Here is a 27,355-nt window from a genome sequence, read left to right as displayed (position 1 = left end):
CTGATGAACCACATCAAGCATGCACAGGCCACTACAACCCTTCTTTAATCAAACTGTAATAACTACGTTAATAACAATAGACAAAATAACACACATCTGTTTTCTACTGAGGTAAATGACACGGCAGACCAAGGCTCATGGAACTAAACCAGATTCTGGGAGAACATTTACAGATGACCACTGAGCACATCCATAACCTTGGTGTTTCTTTTCATTTTTGATAGCCTTTTCTGTTTTTTTTAAAGCCTTTATTGACACGACAGCTTGTAGTTAGACAGGAAATAGGGGAAAGAGAGGGAGGGGGCATGCAGCAAAGCGCCACAGGCTGGAATCAAACCCATGGCCACCGCCAAGGACCCAGCCCCTGCACATGGGGCACATGCTCCACCAACTGAGCCACTGGGCTGCCTTGCTCTTTGCATGTTCATTCCCAAAACACACACACACACACACACACACACACACACACACACACACACACACACACACACACACAAACAATCAAAAAAACACTGACATAAAATCAACAATGACATGTCTTTAGACTAACTATTAAAGTCCAGTCCATATATCAGGTGTGCCTTGTGCTTTCTCTCACAAACCCACACATAACCACAGTCACAACATATGTCACATGAACATATGTCATCATATTATTATAGAATGTATTTTATCAGAGGAGATAAACCATAAGAATGTAACTTGGAATTGGCACTGATCAAAGTGTTGATGGCACATTCAATAAGCCCTGACATAAAGGCCAAGGTAATAAACAGCCGCTTTGCTGAAAATGATCAAGACAAGTTACAGCTAGTTTCCAGTCAGGATAGTAATTCTTTTCATAAAACGTGTTTTTCCTGGTCAGCGTGAGTAAAACTGTTAAATATATTCTGTGTAAACTTTGTTCAGTTAATTTTACGAGCAGTGTAAACTATGGAAGGATCCAAAAGAGTAGTTCTGGACATTTGCTACACTTCAGCAGACCTGCGGACAACCTGTTGGAAACCACTGATATAGATAAAAAAAAAAACAAAAAAAAAACAAAAAACAAATAAAAACACAAAAAATCCTAAAGCGATATCTAACATGTAGAAGTAAAACTGTGTCTGATCATGATCATGACTGTTCAGCTCAGACAGCATCATCACCCTCAGTTCCCTCCATGTCCCTCAGTTCAGTGTCCCAGACTGACAGACCACAACTGCTAAACTGCCCAGCTGCTTCAGGTCACAGACAGATGTGGAGCATGAGCCTGTTCAGAGCCAGCAGCATGGACTCAGTCCGTCCAGGTCCAGGCTCAGACTATACTGAATTAACGCCAAACTGTTACACAGACACGCTAAAACTTCAAACACTACCACTCACCGCCAACACATGGTGAAACACACACAGGGACTTTGGATCATATTCACCATACTGACGAACGTACACACGCCATCATTGTGGCATATTAAAAAAAACCACATTCATCATCATACTGTAGTGACAAACTGCTGCACACAGCTACAATAACACATCCATTCAAACACACATAAACACACAGACTGCCATGACAGTAGACTCACACACACACTTGTGGATGTACTATGAAGTAAGGGAGAGAAAAGTTTTTTTGGTAGGACTGTGTGTGTGTGTGTGTGTGTGTGTGTGTGTGTGTGTGTGTGTGTGTGTGTGTGTGTGTGTGTGTGTGTATGTACTGACTCTTATTCTTGCGCAGCAGGGCAGAGGTGATCCAGGGTTCTGATTGGACCATCCTGCAAGAGGGCACAGTCTTGTCCTCCACGGATGATGACGTGATCACCATGGAAATGCTTGGCAATTGTTCACTCCAGCAGGGAAACACTGTCAATCACAACACTGTGACAGACGCGTGGGGGCTTGTGGGGGGGGGTCAGGTAACTGTCATCAGACGCGTTTCCAGTCCCAGAGTTCACTTCAACTGTTTACATCCAACTAAATCAATGAATCTTGAAATGGTGGGAAACCGACCAACCAATCAAAAGGCACCGTCTTCTCTGGCTTGTTTCTTTTTTAAAATAATTTGTGACTGTGGTTTCTAAGGCAACCAACTGGTGTACAGGCAGCTTGTCTCTCTGAAGTAAAAATATAAAGGATGAAATCTGTCTTCTGTGGAGTTACATTATAGATATATATCTCTCATTCTACATATATATTCTTTTTCTCTGCAGGTCTAGGGAGTGGGGGAAATAGAATATTTGGTTAGTTAGTTTAGCTTTTTATTACGTTGTTTTCGGCAGTTTCATGCATTCTTTCTGTGTGCTGGAGGTTATACTGCTCCAGATCGCTGGTGACTGATACTTTGAGTGGTCAAAACTAGGCCTTTGTTCTATAGTAGGTTAACAACTCTGATAAAGAGTCTGAGCTGAATGTCCAAGGGGTAAAGGCATAGGATTAAACTTGCTTATACTAGTAGTCCTACAGACATCTTGGTAGTAATCCAGCACAGGGTTGATGTGTAGAGAGCAGCTAGTATTCCCAGACTACCAAGACTCCATGGTAAGATCTCATGAATAAATTCATCCAAGTTTTTCTTTTTCTTCAAGACTCCATGTAAAACACATAAACTAGCTGTAAGTCAAGTCTGTGCTAACCAGGCTCGCCCAGCATACTGCCAGGTGGGCTGAGCGAGGTAGTGTGATAGAAGGGGTGGAAGAGGAGGAGGTGGAGGGGAGTTGGGTTTCCAGCTGCCTGCTTTTACCCCATCCCTCACGCTAAAAATAGCTCCAATTACTGGCACTTTCTGGGGGGACTCGTCACTGGACAGAGTGGGACAGTGTAGAGTGATGTTATCACTCAGATTAATCCAGTGACACACACAGCCCTCCACTGGCAATGTCACAGAGGCTGGACAGCCAGAGCTTCAGCCGCCTACAGCAGAAGGTGGCTGGCCTCTGCGAGGCTGACAAGGAGTCCCTTTAAACTGCCAGACAGTACTGTAATCCCCATACACTGTACAGCAAACACATGTAAACACAGCAGTCCACTGCAACGTGTTGATCGCACACAGACGTGTAGTTCCACACAAAGTTCCTCTGACTGAATATCCAAACTCACTGCGCCTCTTTCCCCATGGACTCAAATTAGTATCTGTGCTCAGATGCCAAATCTTTCCCGGTGTTGTAGACAGAGACGGGACGAGCCGAGGACGGCCACCATTGTACTCCCAAACTCTGCTGCTGTCTTGTGTTTACCACAGCAGAACTGGATCCAGGAAGAAGTCCGCCTCTGATGTAATCACACTTAAGTTAAACCACAAACTACGTCCGAACTGCAGCCAAACCAAACTTGAGAGTCGTCTCTGAGTAAACTGAAGAAACAGATCCGGTGAAGTTCCTGAGCTTGCTGTCGGACACTCCGCTCTCGTCTTCTTCGCTCTTTCCTCTCACACCGTGTCCCCCTTCACTCGTCCCTCTCACAGCTGAGGGAGATTTTTTATTCCTTCAAGATGGAGACCTTCACAAGGGCGATTTCGACTCATGTTTCTCGCCCGTTTCCCTTTCCGTGCTTCTCCGTTAGACGGAATCTGTGCTCCCCTCCCACACGGCTCCCCCACCCTGCCATGGGGAACATACCATATGCTTGTGGCAGGGGTCGGAGCTGGTCTGTCTGGCGCAGCCTCACACGGTATTGGTGAAACCAGAACAGATCCACGCACAAGACGAAAACATGGCAGAAAGCAAATTTCAGCAGGAATTTCACAGCAGCCAGCACTCGCAGGCGGAGTGATTTTATTTAAGGTTATCAACAAGTGAATGAGCAGGACAGTAACCTTCGATCTGACCGCAGTAGTCTGTTCCGAGCAGACCTCTCCTGTCCTGTCCATTTATAGTAACAGCGGGATATATATACTGGAACTTTATATACACGCATACACAGACAACCTTTACTTAAACCCTTCATATAGTTTTGTGGGCAAAGTTGTGACAAAATAGGCTTTGATACAGGCACTTCATACGAGTTCAATAATAGGTGTTACTTTTCTAAACGTATTAGTCTTAAACGACACAGTGTCACGGTATAAAATACATGGAAATAGTCTTCTAAAAGTTGACATAAATATGTTTTAAATTGTAAATTAAATCCAGTTTAGGGTCTGAAAAGTATGTAATTTGGTCTGCTTACCCCAGGCCCATTGTGCAATGTTTATTTAGAGGGAAGGGAAGGGAGAAAGAAGAGACACCGGACTGTATTGACAAACGCCATTAAGATTCAAAAATGAACTAGTTTTCAAGACACAAACATTGTTTTTAATATTAACTTTTAAGGGTCTCTGACAAATATGTCAGACCTGCACTAAAATGAGCGGACAACTAGGTTTTCTTCTTGCTCCCATGTAACACATAAAGGCTCAGTTTGTTCATTCAGTCTTTCAGAGTGTTTCAACTTGTCTGTAGTCGGGTGAACACAGCCTCTACCCTCACTCAGCAGGCTCCCTCTACGGGCTCTGTTGCTACCCGACGCTACGGCAGCTGCAACGCTATTGGCTACATAAAGTCCCATCCCTGGCTGTAATTGGGTAGTGGACGGATGAGTGGGAGGGGCGTTCGGCTGAGTTTCTCAGTGTTTCTTCAAACGGCGCGAGGCAGGAATGACGCGGAAATAGTTTGAAGATGTCAGGTAGAAATGGAAAGAGGGAAGTGAGGGGGTGGAAGGGGGCAGAGAGAGCCGGGAGCGGGGGAGAGAGCGGGGCAAAAGGCTTCCATAAGCACATGGTCACTGAGTGACTGTGTACAGCTGAGATGTGTGACTTCTCCTCACAAGCAGCCAAAGCTAAAAGTTGTTTCTGTTGCTATCCGAGCATTCCAGCTAAATCAGGCACAATGCTGCCTGGGAACAGCTCAGCACACAAACAGTGTCATAAACCAGCTGACAGCTCCTTAAAGGAAAATTCACCCTCTAATACAGCTCACACTGCACACAGAAATGTGTGCCACTCCACTTCTCTTTCTTTAATGTGATTTCAAACCGTAACTTGTGCACATTAATCAGTTAATACTGTGTCATAAACAGTGAACAGTCAAATGATGGTTGCTTACTGTAATTACCTACTGTACAAAGGTTTGCCCTCCCTGATCATCAGAATTCATTTTGGGGGACAGGACTGAAACAGCAGCACACTGATCTTCTATTGTCTTTCCTATTGTTTACTGCTGCATTTTATTACTTCACTGCCTAATTGTCACATCGAACTACACTCTAAATAGTCCCTTTTTTGTTATGCTGAGGTGTTTAAGTAGGGCAAATAAGCCACAGTACAATAGTACTGTGTGCAAAGCCATAATGGATAAACTGCAGTAGAGAAAAAATTGGTTAAAACGGAGTCAAATGTAATTTAGAAATCTTTAATTTATTGTCATTTAGTTTGTAAAACTGAGCTAAATTCCAAGGCACACATCAGCAAGCGTATTTAGTGCTTTGTAATGACCCTTTAAGTTTAAGCTTCTGCAGCTTTTCTTGGTAGTCTACTCGAGCTCCAGGCTCCAGAACCCATGGTTCAAATCACTGCACTCCCACACACCGAAAAACAGCTGACCATAGTGTAAACTGGTCACAGCTAAAATAGGATTGCATGGCCTAATAACATGCTATAATTATAGAGCTTGCATTAAAATGACCTTTCTCAGAGATAAGTCATAAAACAAGCAGGAAGTAACAGTAATACAGCACAACAGCAATGTACACTAATGTGCTAATCAGATGCATGTGTATCATTACAGGTAAGCTATTTCAACAGCGCTCTGGATGACTGGATCTGAGTGGGAGCTAGGAGCATGTCACAAAGAAGTAGTGCATGTCACAGTTTCATAGGAAGACAAGGGACGCCATCACATTTTTAGTGACTCTTTGGCCCTGTTTACACCTGGCATTAACATGTGTCTTGGGTGATACGATCACAAGTTGACAGCTCTAGGTACATCAGTTCTCACTCATTAGATTGCGTCTCGAATGACCACTTGTGATTGTGTCTCACTGCCCCACATTATATGCAAATAACCACATACATAATTTCTGTCTGCAAAGACCACATGCATTATTTTTAACCTGACTTTGTTAATTTACCTTTAACAGGCCACAAATTAAACAAGATTTATGTTGCAAAAATGATAGACACTGCTAGAGCTTTAAAACTTGTACGAAAACAATTTTATTCAGTGATTCTGGCGAAACTGGATGATATGAAATGATATATGGAGAAATTTTTTTTGATTTTTTATCTGATGTCCTCCATCTGATCTGCCTAAACTCTCAGCAATTTGCTAAGTTTCCTGATGGACAAATAGCTTTACTTGTTGCTAAAGTAACAATGAACTGCTGCTAACTATAACAATAGCTGCTGTTTATTTAGTTTGTCATACAGTTAGCACTCCTATTAGCTTTAAAGCTTTATTAGCCTTTTTAAAAACCCCTCCTCCTGGCAGTCCAAAGCTCATGAGTGGTGTAAATGCCAACAGTCTCTTGGTACTCAGAGGACATCACACTGCATGTTTTCTATCCATTTGTATGTAGGTAGTCCTTCACTGTGGCTCAAGCATTAGAGTTTATATTATAAAATGTTGGAAAGTGGTTTCAGTGATTGGATCACAATGCGTCTTTTACAATTGTATTGAGCACTGTCTCGTGATGCAGTTTCCTAAGATGCTTGTTAATACAAGGTGTAAACAGGGTCTGTCTGTATGATTGCCACTGTAACAAAGCTGAACTTGTTGTGCTGAAAGGTTTAACTGCAGTGCTGGATGGAGATACCAGTATAGTCACTTGCTCTGGAAGTCTGTCATCCACATCAGATGCTTATTTGATAGCAGTTTACAGAGAAAAGATGGTTTGTACCATAAATCAAAGAAGGAGACAGGGTGGAGATTTTTTCTGAGAACACATGAAAAGTATGAATGAAAAGGTGCGAGTAACAACTTTCATTAAACAAAAATCTTCTTCCATCCATCGCACTGAAAAGCAATCCATCACTGTGCCAAACTTTTGCCTTCTTCATCTTGACTGTACGTGAACACATTAAGAATCATCTTGTAATTAGTATCCTTACCTAATGGACTTCCATACGCTAATCATGTTTACCAAAACATTTTAAATTTAGTTGAAACTGTTGCTTTGATGACAAAAATATGGCAATAAAATATTAGCTGCCCATCAACAGCTCACAGGGAAATTATAGGGGAACACAATGTCAACAAAGAAAGTAAAATACTCTATGTGGTTCAAAGGACACAAAGACCTAAATGCAGCACACTGGACCAGTCGCAAGAAAAGGTGTATTGATGTGTGCCAAAAAAAAGCTACGCAAACTGATCTTTGCATTCTTTGCATTTGAAGACAAATTAACAGATTATTTAGCCCAAAACAAGCCATTTCACCTGTGCATGCATACAAATTTTTATTTTATGACACATATATTTCTTCATGGGAAGGTGTGCCATCAGATACACAACCATTAGGACACAAGAAGGTGGCTGGGCACACAGAAACAAAAAAAGAGACTGGTTAACTCTATTTCACTACCGTACTGTGTAGAATACGTTCTGTTTGCACTGAGAAGAAACATGGAGTACTGAATTTCTACTCTCCCTGCCATGCATACCCCACAATTATCTCAGCTCCACAATTACAGATGGATGAGCAACAGGTGAACAAGTATGTATGTGTGTATGTGTGTGTGTGTGCGTGTGTGCTGGGGATGACAACAGATTCATATAGTAAACACACAACAGCCGATCGGCACAATTGTTCTGTAGTTCGACGGGAGGTTGTTCACTAAAATGATCAGGCTTCATTGTTAGCAAGCAAAGGACCCTCAAGACAAATTAATATTAACATGGAAATATATGCTATTAACAAATAAACAGACAAACACATATGATTAAAGATAGAATCCCCATGGTGGAAAGAAAGTGCAACATTACTGTATAGAAATAGAAAAAAAGAGTTTCAAAACACAGCAGAAAAATATTTCAAATAATCTACTGGAGTTTATACTCAAAAAGACAAACTCTAAACTTGAATAAAATATACATAGAATTTTCACTGATAAATATAGTAGTGTAAATCATAGTAATAAATATATAAATGCACATTGTTGCATATAATAAGTACTTATGTTTAAAGCTATTTTGTGCAATAAGTAGTCACAATAGAAATCATTAGCATCTAAATGTCTTTGTCCTGAGTTTTTGCTGCAGTTCTTATTCAGAGCTATGTTTGTTAAGATGCCTTTATTCATTTTTACTTATTCATATGTTTTAATGGGTCTTTGCTTTAACATTCTATATTATTTTAATAGCTTTTAAGGGTCACTCTGCTCAACTCGTGCTTCAGTCCATCGTTAAGAGGTGATACAGCACATTACAGTGACAGAGAAGCAGCTTGTTAACAGTGGACTTAAACAGGCGGTGGAATTAGATGCTGTCGTTTCCTGTTGTCTGCTCAGCCGCTTCTCTTCTCTTCTGTCTGTTGATACTTCTGAACGTGCTAAGGCTATACTGCTAAATATGTGAATAAACGTTAGTAATTCCCTTCACAGAGTTACTGACTGTCTTCCACTAAATTACGTTGAGCTGTACTAACGAGCAGACAGCGGAGATTACAGCGGCACTGCGAGGAGGCAAGCAGACTCTGAGACTCACGTGCCTTGCAGCAAAATTCCACCCGGCAACTATACACTGTACCATGGCAACAGCCCTGCCATTGGTCCCCGGTGCGTTTTCAAATGACCAATGGGATGGCCAGCCGCGGGTGATGCTTGTTGCTAGGTAAACATGATGCAGAGGAAAGATAGAGGAGCAGAATTACCATGCTGCTACTGCAGGGTGCTTTCAGCAAGGAGTGGAGGAGCACTTCACACTCCGAGATACCCTTCTCACTTGGCGGTGCCAGAGAGACAAAAACAAAAAGAAGCAGGAATGACATAGGCAAAGAGGAATCAAACACAAGACACGGTTCAAGCTTGTGGGAATACTGCCGCCGGAGCTCATGCCATAATGTTGTGCATGCACAAATGCCATTAATGTATATTAAGATGGCCAGAAGGAAAACTTAGCTTCAAAATCAAATCAGCAACCCATTTGCTATTACATTCTTCAAACAACATTTATTGATATGATTTACTGATACACTCACTTTCAATTAAAAATGGTGCCAACCTTCCAGCATCCATGCTATTACTGAACAGTTAAAAAAAATCATAACCTACTAATGTGAAAAAAAGGGACAAATAAATCAACAATAATATAAAATAGTTTAAATATTCTAAAGTACAATGATATTTCAGATCAATACATTAATAAAATACTAATAATGAAAAATAAATAAATCAAAGCAATCAACCTTAGTTACCTGTGTGTAATGACTGTTTAAATAAGAAAATAATTCTAAATTTCAGACAGGATTTTAGCCTGACAAAAAACAATACTAAATATTCTATTTTAATTGCACATTGCTATTGCTCAACCTGAACTGGCCATGACCTCATTTCAGGATTCCACCATTCACATGATCCTATCAATGAATTCTCAAATTGGCATGTTAATTTGACTATGACATATTTTTTATTTATATTGGATTGTTCCAAATGTGTATCTATCTATCAGTCTATCTGGTCTGGGATCTGTCGGGACTACGGCGGCTCACTGACATCCCTGTTTAACACAATACACATTGGCAGTGCTGGACAGTAAAAAAGTACATTTACTTGAGTACTGTATTCAAGTACATTTTTTTAAGTATCTGTACTTTAACTTGAGTATTTATTTTTTTGGAAACTTATGACTTTCACTCAACTACATTTCAAAGACAAATACATTTCTAGGAAGGTTGTTGTTACTCGTTACTTTAGGCTAAGTATAGCTTTGAAGTCAGCTGTTACTGTTTTTTCTTTTCTAAAATGCAATTGTCTACGCTGTGTTCCTCACAGAAGGAAACCAATCACAGTACCCGCTGTCAACTGGGACTGATGTAAAAGCAGAAATACGTCATCCAGATGTGTTCTGTAACAAGAACAAGCAAGCTCTCCCTCTTTCATTCAAACAAAACTCGGTAATTGTGACGGCAGAAGAAAGACAAAATTAAATCTCAAGATGTTATGATAATTACAAACAATTACAAAAAAAAGAAGTTTTTATCAGGGTGAAAAATACCCCGTAATTCATGTATATACTGCCCCTGAAGTCAGTAAGAAATCTCAATTATTTAACAGACTTGGAGAACTTCTTACAGTTGACTTCAATCAAAATTTATGCAGTGATTTTCATACAGTTGTGTCAGAAAATGATAATAGCTGTCCTTTTTAAGTTTCTACAGGTTTGTGTAGCAGAGTGGTTCTACAAGCAAGTCAGTGCATCATTAAGTGGTTGCAGAGAGTTACAAGGTTCTGTAAATGCACTGTGAAAACTACAGCAATTTGTTGGTATTAGAAAATGTACATTGTAATTTGTACTTTTATTAAGTAATTTTAAAACAAGTACTTTTGAATACTTAAGTATTTTTAAAAGCAAGTACTCTAGCACTTTAACTTGAGTAAAATTTTGACGGAGCAACTTTCACTTGTAGCTGAGTAATATTTGACCAGGAGTATCTATACTTTGACTCAAGTACTGGGGTTGAGTACTTTGTCCACCACTGCACATTTTTGAGTGTGTATACAGTATTACTCAGTATTGCTTATTGCTCCTCAGTTCCTTCTCACTGTAATGTGAACCTACACACATTATACCCTCATGTGATCAATGAAAAAAGTGGCTGGTGACTCTCTATGGATCAAAGCAGACATGTGGCTGTCTACAGTGGGAGCTGCAGCCACCAGGAGTTGAGTAGAGCGAGCTGGCCTTTCCAAACTGGGAGAAGTGTTACAACATTTGACCAACTTTGTACATACTAATCCTTAACCATGACGAACGACTTTTCTAAATGCCTGCTCTGACCCAGTAGAGTTGTCACATGACCAGAATTTTTAATTTTGATACAATGCTAGTATCAAAAACAATATACTTCACATCACGGCACACAATATAGGATTTTTTTCCTCTTTATTCATCAACAACTCACACACAGTGCTGGTACAAAAAAAGTCACTGAACACTGTCTGGTTCCGCAGGACAATAAAGACTGAACAGAACTGAAGTGAGGTCTTGATTGAGCACTTAGATAGTTTTCCTAATAGCTTTAGTACTTTCGATACAATATTTATTGGATATTGTATCATTTTAAACACATTGTTTCAAAAAACAAAATACTCACAATAACCTAACCAGCCAGTGGTAGAATGTAAATACAATTACTCAAGTACCATACTAAGTACTAGTACTGCAATTAAGTAAGTATTGTGCAGCAAGTACTAATTAAATCTTATGCCACTTGCACTCCCTTGAGTATTTCAACTTTTGCTCCATTACTCTTATTGCTACATTTCTAATGATACTATCCTTTTTAATGTTAACCCTACAGGAGCCAGTATTCTTTAAAACCATCTCTCCCATATCTCTGAGGTGCCAGACCTGGGGGTGCTGTGTACAATAATTTGTGAAACTTTTCCAAAACGGTCAATCTGCCTTCTACGCCCTCTTTATGCAGTAACTGGTCAGTTATGTGGAGGTGAGACAGTAAGCTGGATTTACATAACTACTATTCTCACTTTTCATGGAAAGAAGTGAGTGCAACACTACACAAGTCTTCCAAGAGAGACTCTCTGAAAATGTGTTTAATTACTGAGTTACTGAATAATTACTAAGTTCTGAATACTTTTTTTTACTCCAGCCAATACCAATGTGTTACTGTAATTTTGATTTAAGACATAAAATTTTGTCTCTCCAAATAATGTTTTGGTTGAAAAATCACAAAAAGTATTAAAGCAAAACCCACATTCTTCACTTTCTGTGCATTTCACAAAGGTACTTGGATCAGCAAATATGGTTAGCCCAGATTTTCTGCTAATGTGAGTGGTTTACAGATCCAAGCTTTGTGTATTTGGCACATTGGTTGGCAAATTGGGGAGGTGGTCCAGGCAGCTATGAGGAGGCTGCAGGGCAGACTGAGGACTAGGTGGAGGGATTATATTTCATCACTGGCCTGGGGATGCCTTGGGATGCCCTAGTCAGAGCTGGTTAATGTGGATGTTAATGTGGAAAGGGATGTCTGGAGCCCCCTGCTGGAACTGGCACCTCCGCTACCCGACTTTATATAAGCGGTTGAAGATGGATGGATGGATGGACAACTAATTGCTTAATCGGCAATATAATTGACAAATTAATCAATGAAAAAAACAGTCCTTGTTCATACAACCAATAGCTGGCGGTATTCAAATCCACAACCTTCTTGCTGTAAGGATAACCACTGCACCACCGTGCTGCCCATCTTCATATTTGAAAATAACTGCACAAATACCACACATTTCCCTGCGGCTACTCTTGCTGGTCAGCACCAGAAATACTAATCGAATAAACTAATCATTAATATTTCAATCATGTACAATGGTGGCCACCTGCCACTAGTGGGAGCTGCAGCGCTAGCAGATGGCAGCCAACAGCCCCTCTCTCCCTGCAGTAATGTCCGGATGTTGTTGTACTCAGCAGAGTTCTCTGGAGGATGGGGAGCCAGTGGAGTTTGTGGAGGACGGGGGTGATGTGGTCACGGGTACGGGTATGGGTGAGTAGTCGGGCAGTAGAGTTCTGGATGTACTGGAGCTAATTGAGGGTTTCTGAAGGTGAGCCATAGAGAAGACTGTTGCAGTAGTCCAGACGGGAGGTGATGAAGGCGTGGATGAGGATTTCTGCAGCTGTGGAGGAGAGGGATGGACAGAGACGGGCGATGTTCTTGAGGTGAAAGAAAGCTGCTTTGGTGATTTGTTTGATGTGGTGGTTGAGGGTTAGCGTTTGATCAAATATGATGCCAAGATTACGGAAGTGAGGGGAGGTTGATACTGAGGAGCCATCGATGTTGAGAGTGAAGTTATGGGTGGATTTGGTGAGTGATTTTGGTCCAATGATGATTATTTCGGATTTGTCACAGTTTAGTTGGAGGAAATTGATTTGAAGCCAGGATTTTATTTCAGTGATGCAGTTAGTCAGGGTAGAGTGGGTGGCAGTGGAGATTGTCTTAGTGGAGATGAGGAGCTGGATATCATTGGTGAAGCAGTGGAACTGGAGACCATGGCAGCGGATAATGTGACCAAGGGGGAACAGATACAGAATGAAGAGGAAGGTGCTGAGAACTGAACCTTGGGGGACACCTTGGGGGAGGGGAGCAGCGGGGGATTTGCAGTTGTTGATGGAGATTAATTGAAGTCTGTCAGAGACATACAGCTTAAACCAGTTTAGGACAGTGCCAGTGATGTTGAAGACTGTTTCAAGTCGGGTGAGAAGGATGGAGTGGTTGATGGTGTTGAAGGCAGCGCTGAGGTCGAGGAGGTTGAGGATGTTGAGGTTACTGGCGTCAGAGGAGAGAAGGAGGTCGTTAGTAATTTTAACGAGAGCAGTTTCAGAACTGTGGTTTGAGCGGAATCCGGATTGAAATGTTGTTCATACATGTTATTGGCAGAGAGGTGGTCTTTCAGTTGAGAGGCAACAACACGTTCCAGTACTTTTGACAGGAAGGGTAGGTTGGAAGTTGGGGATGTCTGGGTTGAGTCCAGTTTTTTTTAGAATGGGGGTGACAGCAGCGATTTTGAGAGATGGTGGGACGACACCGGTAGACAGGGAGGAGTTTATTGTTGCGGTGATTAGTGGGTAGACATGAAGGGATGGGGTCCATGGTGCAGGTGGCAGGTTTCATTCCAGTAATGATCTTGGAGAGGTCTGTAGGGGAGACTGGGGAGAACTGAGACAATGGTTGGCAGGATAAGGGGGGGCAGGTGGATAGAGGGGGAGTAGATGCAGTGGTGGTTAAGTTGCTGTAGATATCGTCTATTTTAGTTTGGAAGAATGAGAGGAAGGAGGTGCATTTGTCGGCTGTAAATGACTGAGAACTGTTGTCCAGAGGGTTGAGGAGTTTGTTGATTGTGGAGAAAAGTGCTTTTGGGTTTCCATAGCCAGAGTGAAACAGCTGAGAATAGTAGGTGGATCGGGCAGAGGAGTGGGCATCTTTGTATCGCTGCAGATGGTCCTTGAAAGCTTCTAGATGAACTGTGAGACCTGTTTTATTGCAGAGTCTTTCGAGTTGCCGGGCAGGAGTTTTCATCAAGCGGAGTTCGGGGGTGTACCAGGGGGCAGAATGGGTGAAGGAGACTGTTTTGGTTTTGAGGGGTGCAAGCTGGAGGCAGGAGGAGAGAGTGAGATTGTAGTAATCCGTGAAGTCTGAAGGGCTGTGGAGGTCAATGAAGTGAGAAGCAGATATTTTTTCAGAGAGGGAGGATGAGAGGAAGGTAGGGAAAACAGAGTTGAGATTACAGAAGGTGATCGTGCATTTTTGCTTTGGCGGTGGGGTGGGAATGTCAATGGTCATGGTAATGGTTAAGTGGTCAGAGATGGTGAGGTCGGAACCAGAGAGATGATACAAGGTGAGTCCAGTGGAGCAAACAAAGTCCAGAATGTGACCACGGTTATGAGTGGGAAAATTGACATGTTGAACAAAATTAAAGCAGTTAAGTATTTCAATGAAGTCTGTGGTTGTAGTGGAGTCTGAGGACTCAAAGTGGATATTGAAGTCACCAAGGAGGAGGATTGAGGGAGAGGAAGAACAGAGCTGGACCAGAAAGACAGAAAAGTCAGAGAGGAATGATGGGTGAGGTTTGGGAGGGGCAGTAGACAACTGCCATAACTAACTGTGTGACCAGAGAGTTTAAGTACCAGATGTTCAAATGAAAGAGCATGTGAAATGGATATGGGACAGGTTTTGATTTCCTGTCTGTGTATTACAGCAATTCCACCACCTCAGCCCTCAGTGCGTGGTTTATTGATGTATGAGTATCCATTGGGTGCAGTGAAGTTGAGTGATAAATAATCCAGTGGTTGTTGCCAGGTTTCAGTGAGACAGAGGAAGTCCAGTTTGTTATCAAGAATGAATTCATTTACAATGTGGCTTTTATTATTGAGGGACCGGGTATTGAACACAGTGAGCTTCATATTGCTTTGCATGGCATGAGTGGACTGAGGAGCTTTTTCCAGGGCTTGCAGACAATGGGCATGCACATGTGTATTGTTGTGATGACGTAGACGATGAGTAGCAGGGTGCTCTGTTGACCAGAGAGCAGTGATGGAGTGACCTGACTGAAAGTAAACAAACTTGCGACCAGAGCCTCTGTGGATGCATCTGGGTCATTGTAGAAGTCCAAGGTTTTTGATGGCAGAGATGCATGGTGGAGTGGAGTAACAGTTGAGCTGGAGAAGTTGCAAGGCAGAGTACTTCAGTGCCATGACAGTCGGGAATGACGGAGCGCAGAGCCTGGAGAAGCTGGCCGGCAGCCATAGGCTAGCTGACCAGAGCGTCCAGGACAACAGGATCCAGAGCATGGCATGTGAGGAGGACTGAATGATGAAGATGGGCAGCTTGAGAATTTGCTCGTGAGAGCAGAAGGCTTGCAGGTGGAGAAGGCAGCCGGGTAGCAGGTAACACCAGCAGTTGGCAACTTTCATGCAGCTTGATAGCTGTGACGGTGGCTACCAGGGAGCTAGCTAGCCAGCCACCCGCAGTGAGCAGGGAGCTAGCCAGCTTTCCAAGGCAACCCACTGAGGAGCAGTCCAAGACTGCGAAAGGCCAACCACGGCAGGACAGGTGGTGAGATGTCCAGAAGTGGGTTGCAAGCAGCAGTGGAAGAGTTTGGTCAAATAAAGCTGAGCCCTAACCCTCCACTGAAGAGCAGAGGAGAGCTGGTGGAGCAGCAGAACAAAGCTGGTGTTTCAGGTGTGTCAACAGAAACAGAAAATGAAAATAAGGTTGTATGCAGGCTGTGTCAGAATAAACTGGCATATAACAACACATGTGGACAGCAGGCTGCTGATGATAACACGGCTAATGTTAGCCACACTGTGAAGCAGCTAGCAGACTCTGTGATCCTGCTCAGTCTGAGTAGATAATGAGTTGCTGTCATGTTTTGTAGGATAATGTGAAATGTTCATAAAGCATGGAAGAAAGTGCCATGTACACATTACAGTGGCATTTAAAATACAATTTGGATGTGATTACCTAAATCAGATTGCTTTTGCATGCAATATTTTTTGGACGATGTTTATCCTTATTGATTAAAAAGTAGTGCTCAATTTGAACGGTTTTCTTCTCTTTTCTTTTAGAATCATCAAATTGGAATTACATGTTAAAAGTTTTTTTCTGGATTCATAAAGCCAACCTAAATGTGGTCACTATGTCAATGGACATCGGATGCAACAAACCAATCAAGGACAAATGGACAGAAACTACAATAAGAGTTTATATAGCATTTATTATTTTGCAAGCATCATGTAGGCTAACACTAGGGATGTCACCATTTCAATATCAAATCGAAGATAGATCAAAATGAGCTTTCAATCTTAATAATGAAAATCAAAATCAGGATTGTCGATTCTCCCAGTATTTTTTTCTTCGACCCCAACTGCATGTGTGCATCTGGTGTGTGTCCAAAGAAAAGAAAAAACAACACTCGTCACTACAGTTACCTAGCAGCTCCAGCTCAGTGTTTCTGCTGGTAACATTTCTGTTGCAATGCAAGAGGATGGTGCCGTAACATTACATGAACAAGAACTTTTTATTTCTCTTCTGTGACACTGAACACAATACTTGTCTTTCACTAATTATTATTCTTTGTTTATCTAGTAGCATTATGGCTGACTAAAGTATCTTAACTGGTCCTCATAGCATGAAGCACTTTTCTGTGACTGCAGCAACAGGCTGACACGGGGAATTTGAAAGTCCCTCTGGACTGGAACTGAGACGGACTGAATGTGTAAAGACTTTGCACTCCTTTGCACATGCAATTTGCACACAACTGCTGCTATTCTTACCATCTATTATCTATAACTATTGTTACTACTGCTGCTACATTTGCCATGGACTGTTTTGGCACTAAAAAACCCTTGTATCTACTATCATTGATGACTACCTTGCACATGCAATTTTGCCACACCTGCTCTATTTTTACCATTTAATATTCATTACTGCTGCTACAATTTGCCATGGACTGTCCTTGCACCAAAAAACCTTAATTCCTACCAACTACAACCTGAGGAGCTACCTCACAACACAGTACTTCTCAAATGCACACTGTGAAACACCTTACTGTACTTAAGTCTTGTCTTGTCTGGTTACATCTTGTTATGTTAGTAGCACTAGCTATGGGATAAGCCCTAAGCTACTTACAACTTATTTATTTTAATATTACCCTAGTGTTAGGATTTGTCTTGTTGTCTTGTTGTGCATCTGCACTTTACTGTTGTCTTTGTCTATGCTTGGGACAGCGAGAAATGTAATTTCGGTTCCTTTGTATGTCAAGCATGTGAAAAACTGACAAATAAAACTGACTTTGACTTTGACTAAATATACAGGTTAAATACAAGTGAAGGCACATACTGTGAGTCAAAACCAGCAATATGAATAAAAATAAGATGGATAGAAAGAGCTGTGACCATTTATTGATTATTACATCAGTTGCTGTTGTAACTGTTAATAATTGATTATTCATTGATTAATCAGTTTGAGTAATTGAAATTCTCAGATTTCAGCTCCTTACATGTGAATATTTTCTAGTCTCTTTGCTCCTTATGACAATAAACTGAATATCATTGGGTTGTGAATAAAACTAGACATTTGAGGATGTCATCTTGAGCTTTGGGAAACACTGATTTACATTTTTCACAATTTTCTGACATTTTAAAACAAACAACTGTTAATCGATCAAGAAAATAATCAACAGATTAAACAACTATGAAAATATTGTTAGCTGCTGCTCTAGTCAACATACGAAAAACAGAGAAAGAGAATTTACACACAAAACAAGACAAAACAATGACCACCAACACACCGTTGCAGCCGTTTGTAGCACCATCTTGGTTATCATGCAGAGCTGGAAGAGCTGGCAGTGTTGGAAAAAAAAATTGAAATTAAAATTGAATGAAATTGAATCGTAGATTTGAAAATCATGACCCCCGAGCCTAGACAGAACACCAGCAAACAAAATTTTTCTTTAAGCCTTAAAGTTCATTTTTGGCCTTTGCAAACTGTATCTGTAACAAAATAATCTAAGTTCATTACTAGTCTTAAAACACATCCCATGACCTTAATTCAGCCAATGGACCTGGTGATAACAGGTGGTTGTGTATATGGGGGACGAGATGGTATTCCTCGCCTCTGTTCCAAGATGGTCTCTTTGAGTGTGCATGTTTCCTTGATTGTCCACTGACTCCTGATCCATGGCTTTTGTCCTAATTGATCCTGAGACTGTGTCATGCTGATGAAACTTTAAATGTGAACTTTTCATGTCACTGTCTTGTCAAACTGTGAAAATTTTGCTTGCAGCTTAAGATCTTTAGAAACCTAATCTACACCTGGGTCACTTGGTCAAAGATGAGGTCCATGAACCTGTGAGCCTGCGTGTAGTAACTGTTCAAGTTTTTAATGTGTTGAACTGTGTAGATGTTTGTAATTTGTTTGTCTGAAAAAGAAATGTGAATTTCATCACAATAGGCAACAAAAGTCAATTCATTATGGCTTGCTGATACAAACAAATACAGACCTGATGAATGTGTACCAGTGTTTCTTCTCTCTGGGGATCGGTCTGGACACCCTTTTGTCTTAAAACAGGAAATAGTGGCAATGTGCTAGCTTACATGCAGGGTAAACCCATCCACCATCACACACTAAAGGCTAACCCAAGCCGACCACTCAGACTGAAATGGGCACTTGTATTTACAGAAACATGGCTGCATGGCAACATCCTTGGGAGAGTACCGGGTTGACAAGAACCCTGCAGCCTCTGGTCAGACCCACAGTGGTGGACTGTGAGTTTACAGAAACACTGACTGGTCTGTATACATTATGGTGATCTCAACCAACAGTTAACAGCAGCTAGAGTTTTTAGTGGTGAAGTGCAGTCCATTTTATTTACCAAGGGAATTCACTAGGCTTGGACAGTATCAATTTTTTTTCTTCTTCAAACCCTACTGACTTTTCACCAGGGTGTACGGTATATAATGATCATGCCAAACTTGCAACTTCAAGATTTCTAAATATCAACACCCAAGCATGGAGTTCAATTCCATTATGATGATGGTGGTACTAATCTCTCAAGTGCCATCAGCAGGGCAGTAGGCAGCCCCAAAAAATCTCAACCAACTGAAACTTAATGCACGCCACATGGTTGCATAAATAAAATGGGTGCTAATCAAAGTTGTCTGTCTCTTGACAAAGCTGAGCTACTGCACTCAAGAGATTCCCCATACCCTTTTGTTCCAAATCTCTAAACTTAAGTTTTAAATAAATGAAAAGTTGCAAAGATGTAATCACATATCAAGTGTTGCCCTTCATTTTAACAATGGAAAGCGGCATGGTTTTACTGCAACTTCAAGAGTTTGACCCCAAATGTTTGCCCTACTGAACAGGCAACCTCATTTCTCCCCACAACAAGCCCACCATTATCAGTTTTACCATATATATATAGAGAGGACAACATGATGTAGAACATAAGTAGGATGCAGGTTTTATATGAAATGGTGCCAAAACACTCATCTGGACAGAGATTTGGTTTTAAAACATTGTTTTTTAAAAATACCTGTGTATGTGTGGACTAGGTTTCAAATAGTTTAGCAGATGATCTCAAGGAGGCATAGCCACATTTATGATATAATATTTGATGGAGGTAAAATTATTATGGCAAGGCTTGTAATATTACAACATCATTTATTTGCCTTTATAAGTGATCAATCGATGCATGCAGCATCAATTAATACACTTTCAGCACTGTGGCGAAGGACAGCTCCAACTTACGATGTACCTTAGCAGCTCTTTGTAAGAGTACCCGCTAAGGGACAGTTTGGGAAACACTCGTAGGAAAACCTAAAAAACGTACCTTTGCTAAGGTATATCTTAGAGACCTTCGTAGAGCGCTGAGATATACTGAAACTGGGAAACGCAGGCCAGAGTGTTTTTTCCCTAAAGCAGAATGATGTGTGGAGCGAGACCTTTCTCCAGTGCTGGATGCTGTGGAGGTCTGTGACGGTCTGCCTATGCAAGACTACCTATCTCAATGTAGAAAATCAAAAGAGATGGTTGCTGACTTCAAGTGCACTCTTGCTGACCAAGCTCAACTGGTTTTCAGTGGCTCCATAGGAGGGACGTTTGGAGTAGGGTTGGGTATCATTCAGATTTGAATCATTTTTTTATTCTGATTCTTTGAGGAGCTGGTCAGAACTGGTCACATGCTTATTTCACTTTAATTGGTAACTTTTTTGATAACAGTCATTTTTCAAAAACATTTCATAGTTCCAGCTAAACAAATGTGAAGATTTTCTTCTCTTGCTTCTGATTATTTAAATAATTTTAATTTATGTCTCAATATGGATATCTACCGCTACCAATACTATACGATTATTATTATTATTGTTATTATTACCACCCTCATCATCAGTAGTAGCAGCAGTTGTAGTTTTTTTTTTTTCTCCCCAACTTTGTTGTTGACAATTCAAATTCCCCCCATGTATTGTCCCTGTCACTGCCAGCTCCTACTGTTTGGTACATAGAGAGAAGCTTGTTAAGACAAATGTCAGGCTGTAATTGGGTCAGGTTGAAATATATAGTAATGAGCGACGAGTTTGGACAGAATGTTGTTGTTGGGCTTGGGCCTTTTTGGGCTCAACTTTTCAGGCCTGATTAAAGTTCTAATACAGAGAGAAATTCTGCACCCGGAAATTCTGCACTCTGTCAAAGTGATTTCAAGTTTTCACTGTTCACACAGTTTTTTGGATGGTGGAAATGAATAAAGTGAGACACATCAAAGGCCTTTGCTGGTTGTTCCAACACTTTCAGAATCGTTACTGCTTTTGTCATTAGCATATAAGAGGCGGCTCGCTTGGTGCTCCCAAAAAATATGCATAAATAATTAAAGTAAAAATCATAAACATGTGACGAGCACTTGACTAATGGCTTGAACTTGTGGCTACTGGCTGACGAGGAAAATCTTTAGTTGGGGGTAGCCCCCAAAAAATCCCCTGTTCATGTAATGTTACTGCGGCGTCCTCCTGCATTCTTCACAGCAGAGATGTGTGAAATGCTAATTACTACTAAATAAATGTTACCAATGAACAGACTGATCTTAACTAGACAACCTTAGCAACAGTGGTCTCTTTTCCAGTTTCTTGAATATTCTGGGATTTACTTAGGCTACTCTGGTGTAACAACAGAGTAGTATCCCATCCTTCTAAAGTGTTTCCTTGTTTGGTTGGATAGGTTAAACCCTATAAGGGGAACCTCAATTAAAAGAACTTCTGTAAATATTTGTAACACAGATATTTTTAAATAATAATCCACCACCAGATGCGAAGACCCAAAAGCCACACCTAATGCTGCTACTACTTGACACAACCATCACCAGTCTAACCATGTCTTCAAGACATATTGATTCAGTCAAAACTGATGGAAACCACATTAGTCTAAAGTTTTGTAGTTATACTTAGTATAGTTACAATAGTTCAGTAAATAAATTTAATGTTATCTAAATGTGATTTTGGCAAAAATGTATAGGTTTTGTAAAGTCATATAAACAGGTGGACCTAATAAGAACATTTTTAGGTCCAACTATTTTCTGCATTACAAATCAGAACAAAACACAAATGAGTCTGACAACAGACACCCACCAGATCATTCAAGACCAGCACATGATGGAAAAAACAAAACTGTTCAAGACCAACATGTCACGTTCATTAAAGCTGAAACCTGGTGCCAACATTAGCTTCAGCCCTGTTTTAGCAAAAGGGTTCAATTGGGTCACTGTTCTGCTGTTACAGCCGGTCCATATGAGCCTATACAGCTTTGGTCCAGCTGTAGTCAAGACCGGAATAACACATGTACACACACACAGAGTGCATACATATATATACAGGCACTGTTGCCAGGCGAGACATAGTCAGGTTCAGTGTGAGACCCAGAAATAGAGTCCCAGTAAGGACAGGTGGAGGGGCCACATGCAGCAACCCCCCTTGTCCAAATCACCACCACACATACAGAGAGAGAGAAACAGATTGACGGACGTGAAGGGAGACAAATAAACTAAAGCCACACAAACTGAGAGGACTGACCACAGTCAGTCACATTACTGTGTATGTAACAGGCCTGACTGTTAATGTAGTTTGTTTTTTAGCTGTAGATGTTTGAACTAAGGTTGCAAATTGTAAGCTCTTTCCTTAATCGATCATCGGTAAAATTAACAATCAATTAATGGATTAATCAGACTTACACATTCTTAAAACTGTTGCACTTCCCAAACAACCCCTCAATCAAAGTACACTACTACATGTTGTATGTTCTCTGAGAGCATCACATACACCCTTAAAAATAAATGTCCTAACTCGTTTGTCCCCATAGGAGAACCACTGATGGTTCTTGTTAGAACTTTTTATAAACATTTACACTAAATGACACATATGTTTGTGAGACAAGAGACAGACGTGCACATCACTATTGTGTGTCGGAAAATGAATCATTCCTCATACTGTCAATTCCTGTGTGTGTTTTTGAATGAAATTATGTCAAGTTGACTTGAGACATTTTGTTGAATTTGTCAAAAAAAATGGCTGCCTTCAATTTTATTTTACTGCACCTGCTTTCAGTGTGACGTTAGAACGGTTTAGAATAACTTTAATTTTTTCTGGTTAGGACTGGCCATGCATTGGTTCATAATAAGGTTAAGTCACAAAAAACACCAGGAAACAAAAAGTAAACAAAGATATATTGAAAATAAATTTAACTCAAGGTCCACAAACAGCTTTCAACCAAGTCCACCTCAGCTATGAGTTTAGACAACTGATTGAACTTCACATCACAACATTATATTGCTGAACACAATACTCAGTCTTTTTTCTATATGCTTCAAAGCAAACGTGTAAAACCTGATAATTTTGAGGTAGGTTCACTCCAATTTACCAAACATTTTCTAACCCTAAGTCATGCAGATGGCTGTGGTGGGATATCACTCTGAGGTTTCTTCCGTTTCTGCTCATTCTGCTACTGATTCTGTCACTTGCTCTCAGCTCTACACTTCAGTTGATGTTTCAACTGATCATAGTGCTCAACAAATGTGATGTTCCCACTAGAAATATGGCTTTCATGTCATAACATAATAAGAACAGGTGCTAATATTGTATGTGCTGGCCTCAAGGGGTGGCGAGAGAACATTTTTGGTTGTCCAAATGCAAAGTCAAGTAAAAACAATACAAAAACACACAGAAATTCAAGTTGTAGATTTTTTTTAATTCCATTATTTAATTTTTATTTTAATCAAAAGGGCCTATAACAGGTGTTTTTTTAATCAAATAAAAAAGCTAACTCTAATTTGTGCAATTTCAGAGTCAAATGTGTTGCTATCGTTTCATTACATTCATTACAGTGCATTTCTCCTCTCCTCTGTGATGGGCGGGTTTCCCCCCTCGCTCCTCTCTCACCCATGAACCGGTACAGACACACCCACCCACACTCAGAGAGCAGAGAGAGAGTTTCCGACCATTACAGTAAAAAACAACAAACAAACAAAAATTGTAAATGGACAACTGGAGGTTCCACAACCATTCGCCCCACCAAGCAAAAATATCGGCGTTTTTTAAACAAACCGTACGTGGCGAGGCGGGAAGCACAGGTAGGTCTGCACCCAGTGTTAGCCAAAATGAGAGCATCTCTCCCAGCCCTGACCACAGTGCTTGCCGATCTCCTGCCCCTGTTAATGTCGCCACGACTAGACCCAAACACACCTGTTCAGCCCTCCCACCGAAGCACGCAGTAAAAAGCTGCAGACGGGTCACCACCGTCAGTCTGGCTTTGATCCAACATGGCTGTCAGACTGTAGATACTCCGCATGGCTGTACAAGAGCAAACTTGGTGAGTGAATTGATTAATGAAGATGGATGGATGGATGGATGGATGGATGGATGGATGGATGGATGCATGCATGGATGGATGGATGGATGGATGGATGGATGGATGGATGGATGGATGGATGCATGCATGGATGGATGGATGGATGGATGGATGGCAGCACGGCGCCAGGATTGTAATTTTGGGTGGGCCACGGTAACTTCGGTTGGGCCTTTTAATTACAAAAGTTAACACTGTTTCCAACTGGTAATCTCACTTTAACAAAAATCACTGGTATCATACTGTGGATGGCGACGAGCACTTCCAGTTGATTATGACACTTTTAAAATCTTTTGAACAGTTTCAGTCTGCAGTTTATATTTATTTCAAATGGCACAGGATATCTCCTTATCTATGTTTTCACTATGGATCATGTAGATCAGTATATCAATTCATTAAAAAAAAACTCACTTTATTGCTTTTATCTGGCTGGATTACTCTTTAAACTGATTGTAAGAAGAGAGAGAAACGAAGCGATCAGAATGATGGGTGAGCTACAATGACTTTTAACAGGAGAGAGAGCACGGTGCGATGCTCTGTTCATTTATAAACTTAACTATCTGTGCTGTGAAGGTAATCTGAATACAATCAAGTCAGGCAGTAATATTCAGCTCTACCTCCTGTATTGTCTACATTTTATAGACGTTCTAGTTTTGATGAAAAATGCATTTTCATGTATAAAATAAAACAATGATAAGCTTTCCTCAGTACACCGGTCATCATTTCTGCTGAACAACCGCCATAGAGTGACGTGACGTGCGCAAGCGAAACATATCTGGTGCGACGAATGATGGTCCATTGTGATTGGTCCAGACCTCACATGTGATACTAGCCGAATAAATGTTGTCTTTTTGTCAAATGGAAACTTTTTTGTCGTAAGGGTGTATTTAAATGCTGATTTTAATAATTATAAATGAAACTTAAGAAAATGTATGTTCTCCCAGTCACTTAAGGTGGGCCAGTTGTATAAGTGGGTGGGCCCAGGCCCGTTAGGCCCACCCATAACGCGGCGCCTGATGGATGGATGGATAGATGCATAAATAAATAACTGAATGAATAATTAAATAAAAACAGTGTTCCATTGCTAAAATAAAAAAATGTGAACACAGATCAGTGTAAAGTGTTTATTCAGGTCCAAATGCTCTGTAATCATGGTAATGGGGTCCTTTGGCGAGAGGGTCCTGCAAGGACCCCAATGACGGACCACGCTCATTCCAGCCCAGGTGCCCCCCTTCCCAAAGCAAAAAAGCTAGGGGAAACACTGCATCTATGCAATCTCATCTCTAAATGACAATTCACTTGCTCCTTTTTCCTATGCATTCACATCACATTGCATTCATGTGTTTATTTGCTCATCAGTCACACTCACACAATGTAAAGAAGAACACGCTGTTAATTCAGCAATCATAAATACAACTCAATCATGTTCTCTCATTTCTCTTCCTCACTCACAGGACTCTGCTGTCTATCCCTGTTTCTATGTGGAAAATGCACCACTATAGACCTCAGTTTGAACATCAGTTTGATTTCAGCTCTTTAATGCATATCTGTGACTTTGACTAACAGCATTCAAGGACTGCTGGCCTAGCCAGTTAGCTTATCACTTGGCAAAGCTAGGATTCAAGCCAGGCTGAACACTGCCTAAGGGTCTGTTATGCTTGATCAGAACAAGTCAGTGAGACATGTTGTCCAACCATGTAAGAAATCAAGTGTTTTAAGGTGTTCTGAACAGCTTCACTAGAGCACAAAGTGAAGAACCAGCTGTCATGGAGAAGGGAAGAGACATATTGTTATTATATGTAGAGATAGTGTTTAAATATGGGGATACTGGCACACATTTTCAGACAGTCTTTCCTTAAAGATATTCATAGCGTTGCACCAAGCTGTTCAAATGACAAGTGAAAAATACTTGTACTATGACATAGCTCTCGTAATACTTGTCAAGAAGGAAAGAAGTGCTGGAGGGAAGCTCAAACCCCGGCTACTTTCTGTCCACAGCAAAGCTGGCCAATCACTGTGTGAAGTGGATGTGAATGTTGGATTGTTGGACACCGAGGGAGGGGGCTCCTGAATGTATCTGACCATCTGACCAGGCTTCTGATGGGAGAATACTGGCTCCTTTACACTTCAAATACTCTGACTGGTTATGGCACTTAAAGTCAATGATTACACAAACAGGCTTAAACAGCTTTTGCACTTTTGCTTCAAATGAAAATGCAACTTCTTTTATCGCTTACATTTCACTTGACATCTCCTTTTGATACCTGCACTTCAAATGACACTCAACTGCCTTTAGCCTAACTTCAACAAACACTTCAACTCCATTAAGTGCTCCAATTGCAACTGCAATTGTCATCATTAGCAGGCGCTCTTAAAAAACATAAAAAATATGTATTCATTAGAGGATTTAATTTCAATATTAAATCAAAAATTAATCAAAATTAGCTTTCGATTCAAGAATCAAAAGGCAGAATCAATGATTCTCCCAGTATTTGTTTTTCTCTCCACCCCTGCCTACTTGCAGCAGCTGGCGCATGTCTGAAAAAAAAAGAAAACAAAAGCGTAGCTAACTGGCTGTTATAGCACACTTGATACATGTATACTAACTTTCTAAAGAACAATTGTACAATGTAAATTGTAAATGTAAAATGTAAATGAAAGTTGTCAGACTGTAAGACTATCGAATCTTGATTTGTAAAGATCAGAAGCTAACTACCTAGCTACCTCACTCACAGTAACACAGATACAGTTAGGTTGTGGGTGTGCTAACCGAGGTAAAGTAGTAGTATTTATTTTATACTGAAGCAAAACTACTTATATCCTACTTTAACTAAAGTAAATTAAAGAAAATTAAAGTTCTGTGTTCTAAATGTTAGATCATCATATGTTTGCACTACTTAACAATTTATGGCATTGGAATAAAAACCACTTGCACTTTAGACAAGCTAAAACCTGGTCAAAGCGCAAAGTCTGTGGTCTTTCAGCACAAGATAGCACCTGACGTGTTTGGCCGAAAAACACACACGTCTTCACAATCACAAAACACCTTCATTTATATCTTCTTTTCCTCACTCAGGAGTCTGGATTAGTGTCATTTGAACATATTTGCTATCAGCAATAAAGTGTAAATACTGAAGTTAAACGCGTGTGTTTAACTGTGTCTGTCTCCTGCTTAGCTGAGGTGCACACACGTCTTTGGACACACCTTGAATGAATTAAATCCATTGCGCCTTGCGCTTTGCACTTGTACTTTAGATCAGTGTAAGATAGGACCCCGGGTGTCAACCACAGC

General features: G+C 40.7%; 1 protein-coding gene across 3 annotated transcripts in view; it reads right to left on the bottom strand.

The window, feature by feature from the left end:
* dyrk1b (dual-specificity tyrosine-(Y)-phosphorylation regulated kinase 1B) overlaps positions 1 to 27,355 on the bottom strand; it is an 85,450-nt gene that overhangs the window by 40,097 nt on the left and 17,998 nt on the right. The window contains exon 1 of one of the 3 annotated variants that reach the window (XM_084726024.1): positions 1,702 to 3,557. The exons of the other annotated variants lie outside the window; for them this stretch is intronic. Coding sequence (XP_084582150.1) covers positions 1,702 to 1,804 — 103 coding nt within the window. The 5' untranslated portion in view covers positions 1,805 to 3,557. Of the gene's footprint in view, positions 1 to 1,701; positions 3,558 to 27,355 lie in introns of those variants that run through there. 3 annotated transcript variants of the gene reach the window in all.

Source organism: Lutjanus erythropterus, chromosome 9, assembly GCF_056507025.1.
Source record: "Lutjanus erythropterus isolate fLutEry1 chromosome 9, fLutEry1.hap2, whole genome shotgun sequence".
Lineage (NCBI taxonomy): Eukaryota > Metazoa > Chordata > Actinopteri > Lutjaniformes > Lutjanidae > Lutjanus > Lutjanus erythropterus.
The sequence above is the reverse complement of the archived record's forward strand: the minus strand, read 5'-3'. Positions and strand labels throughout refer to the sequence as shown.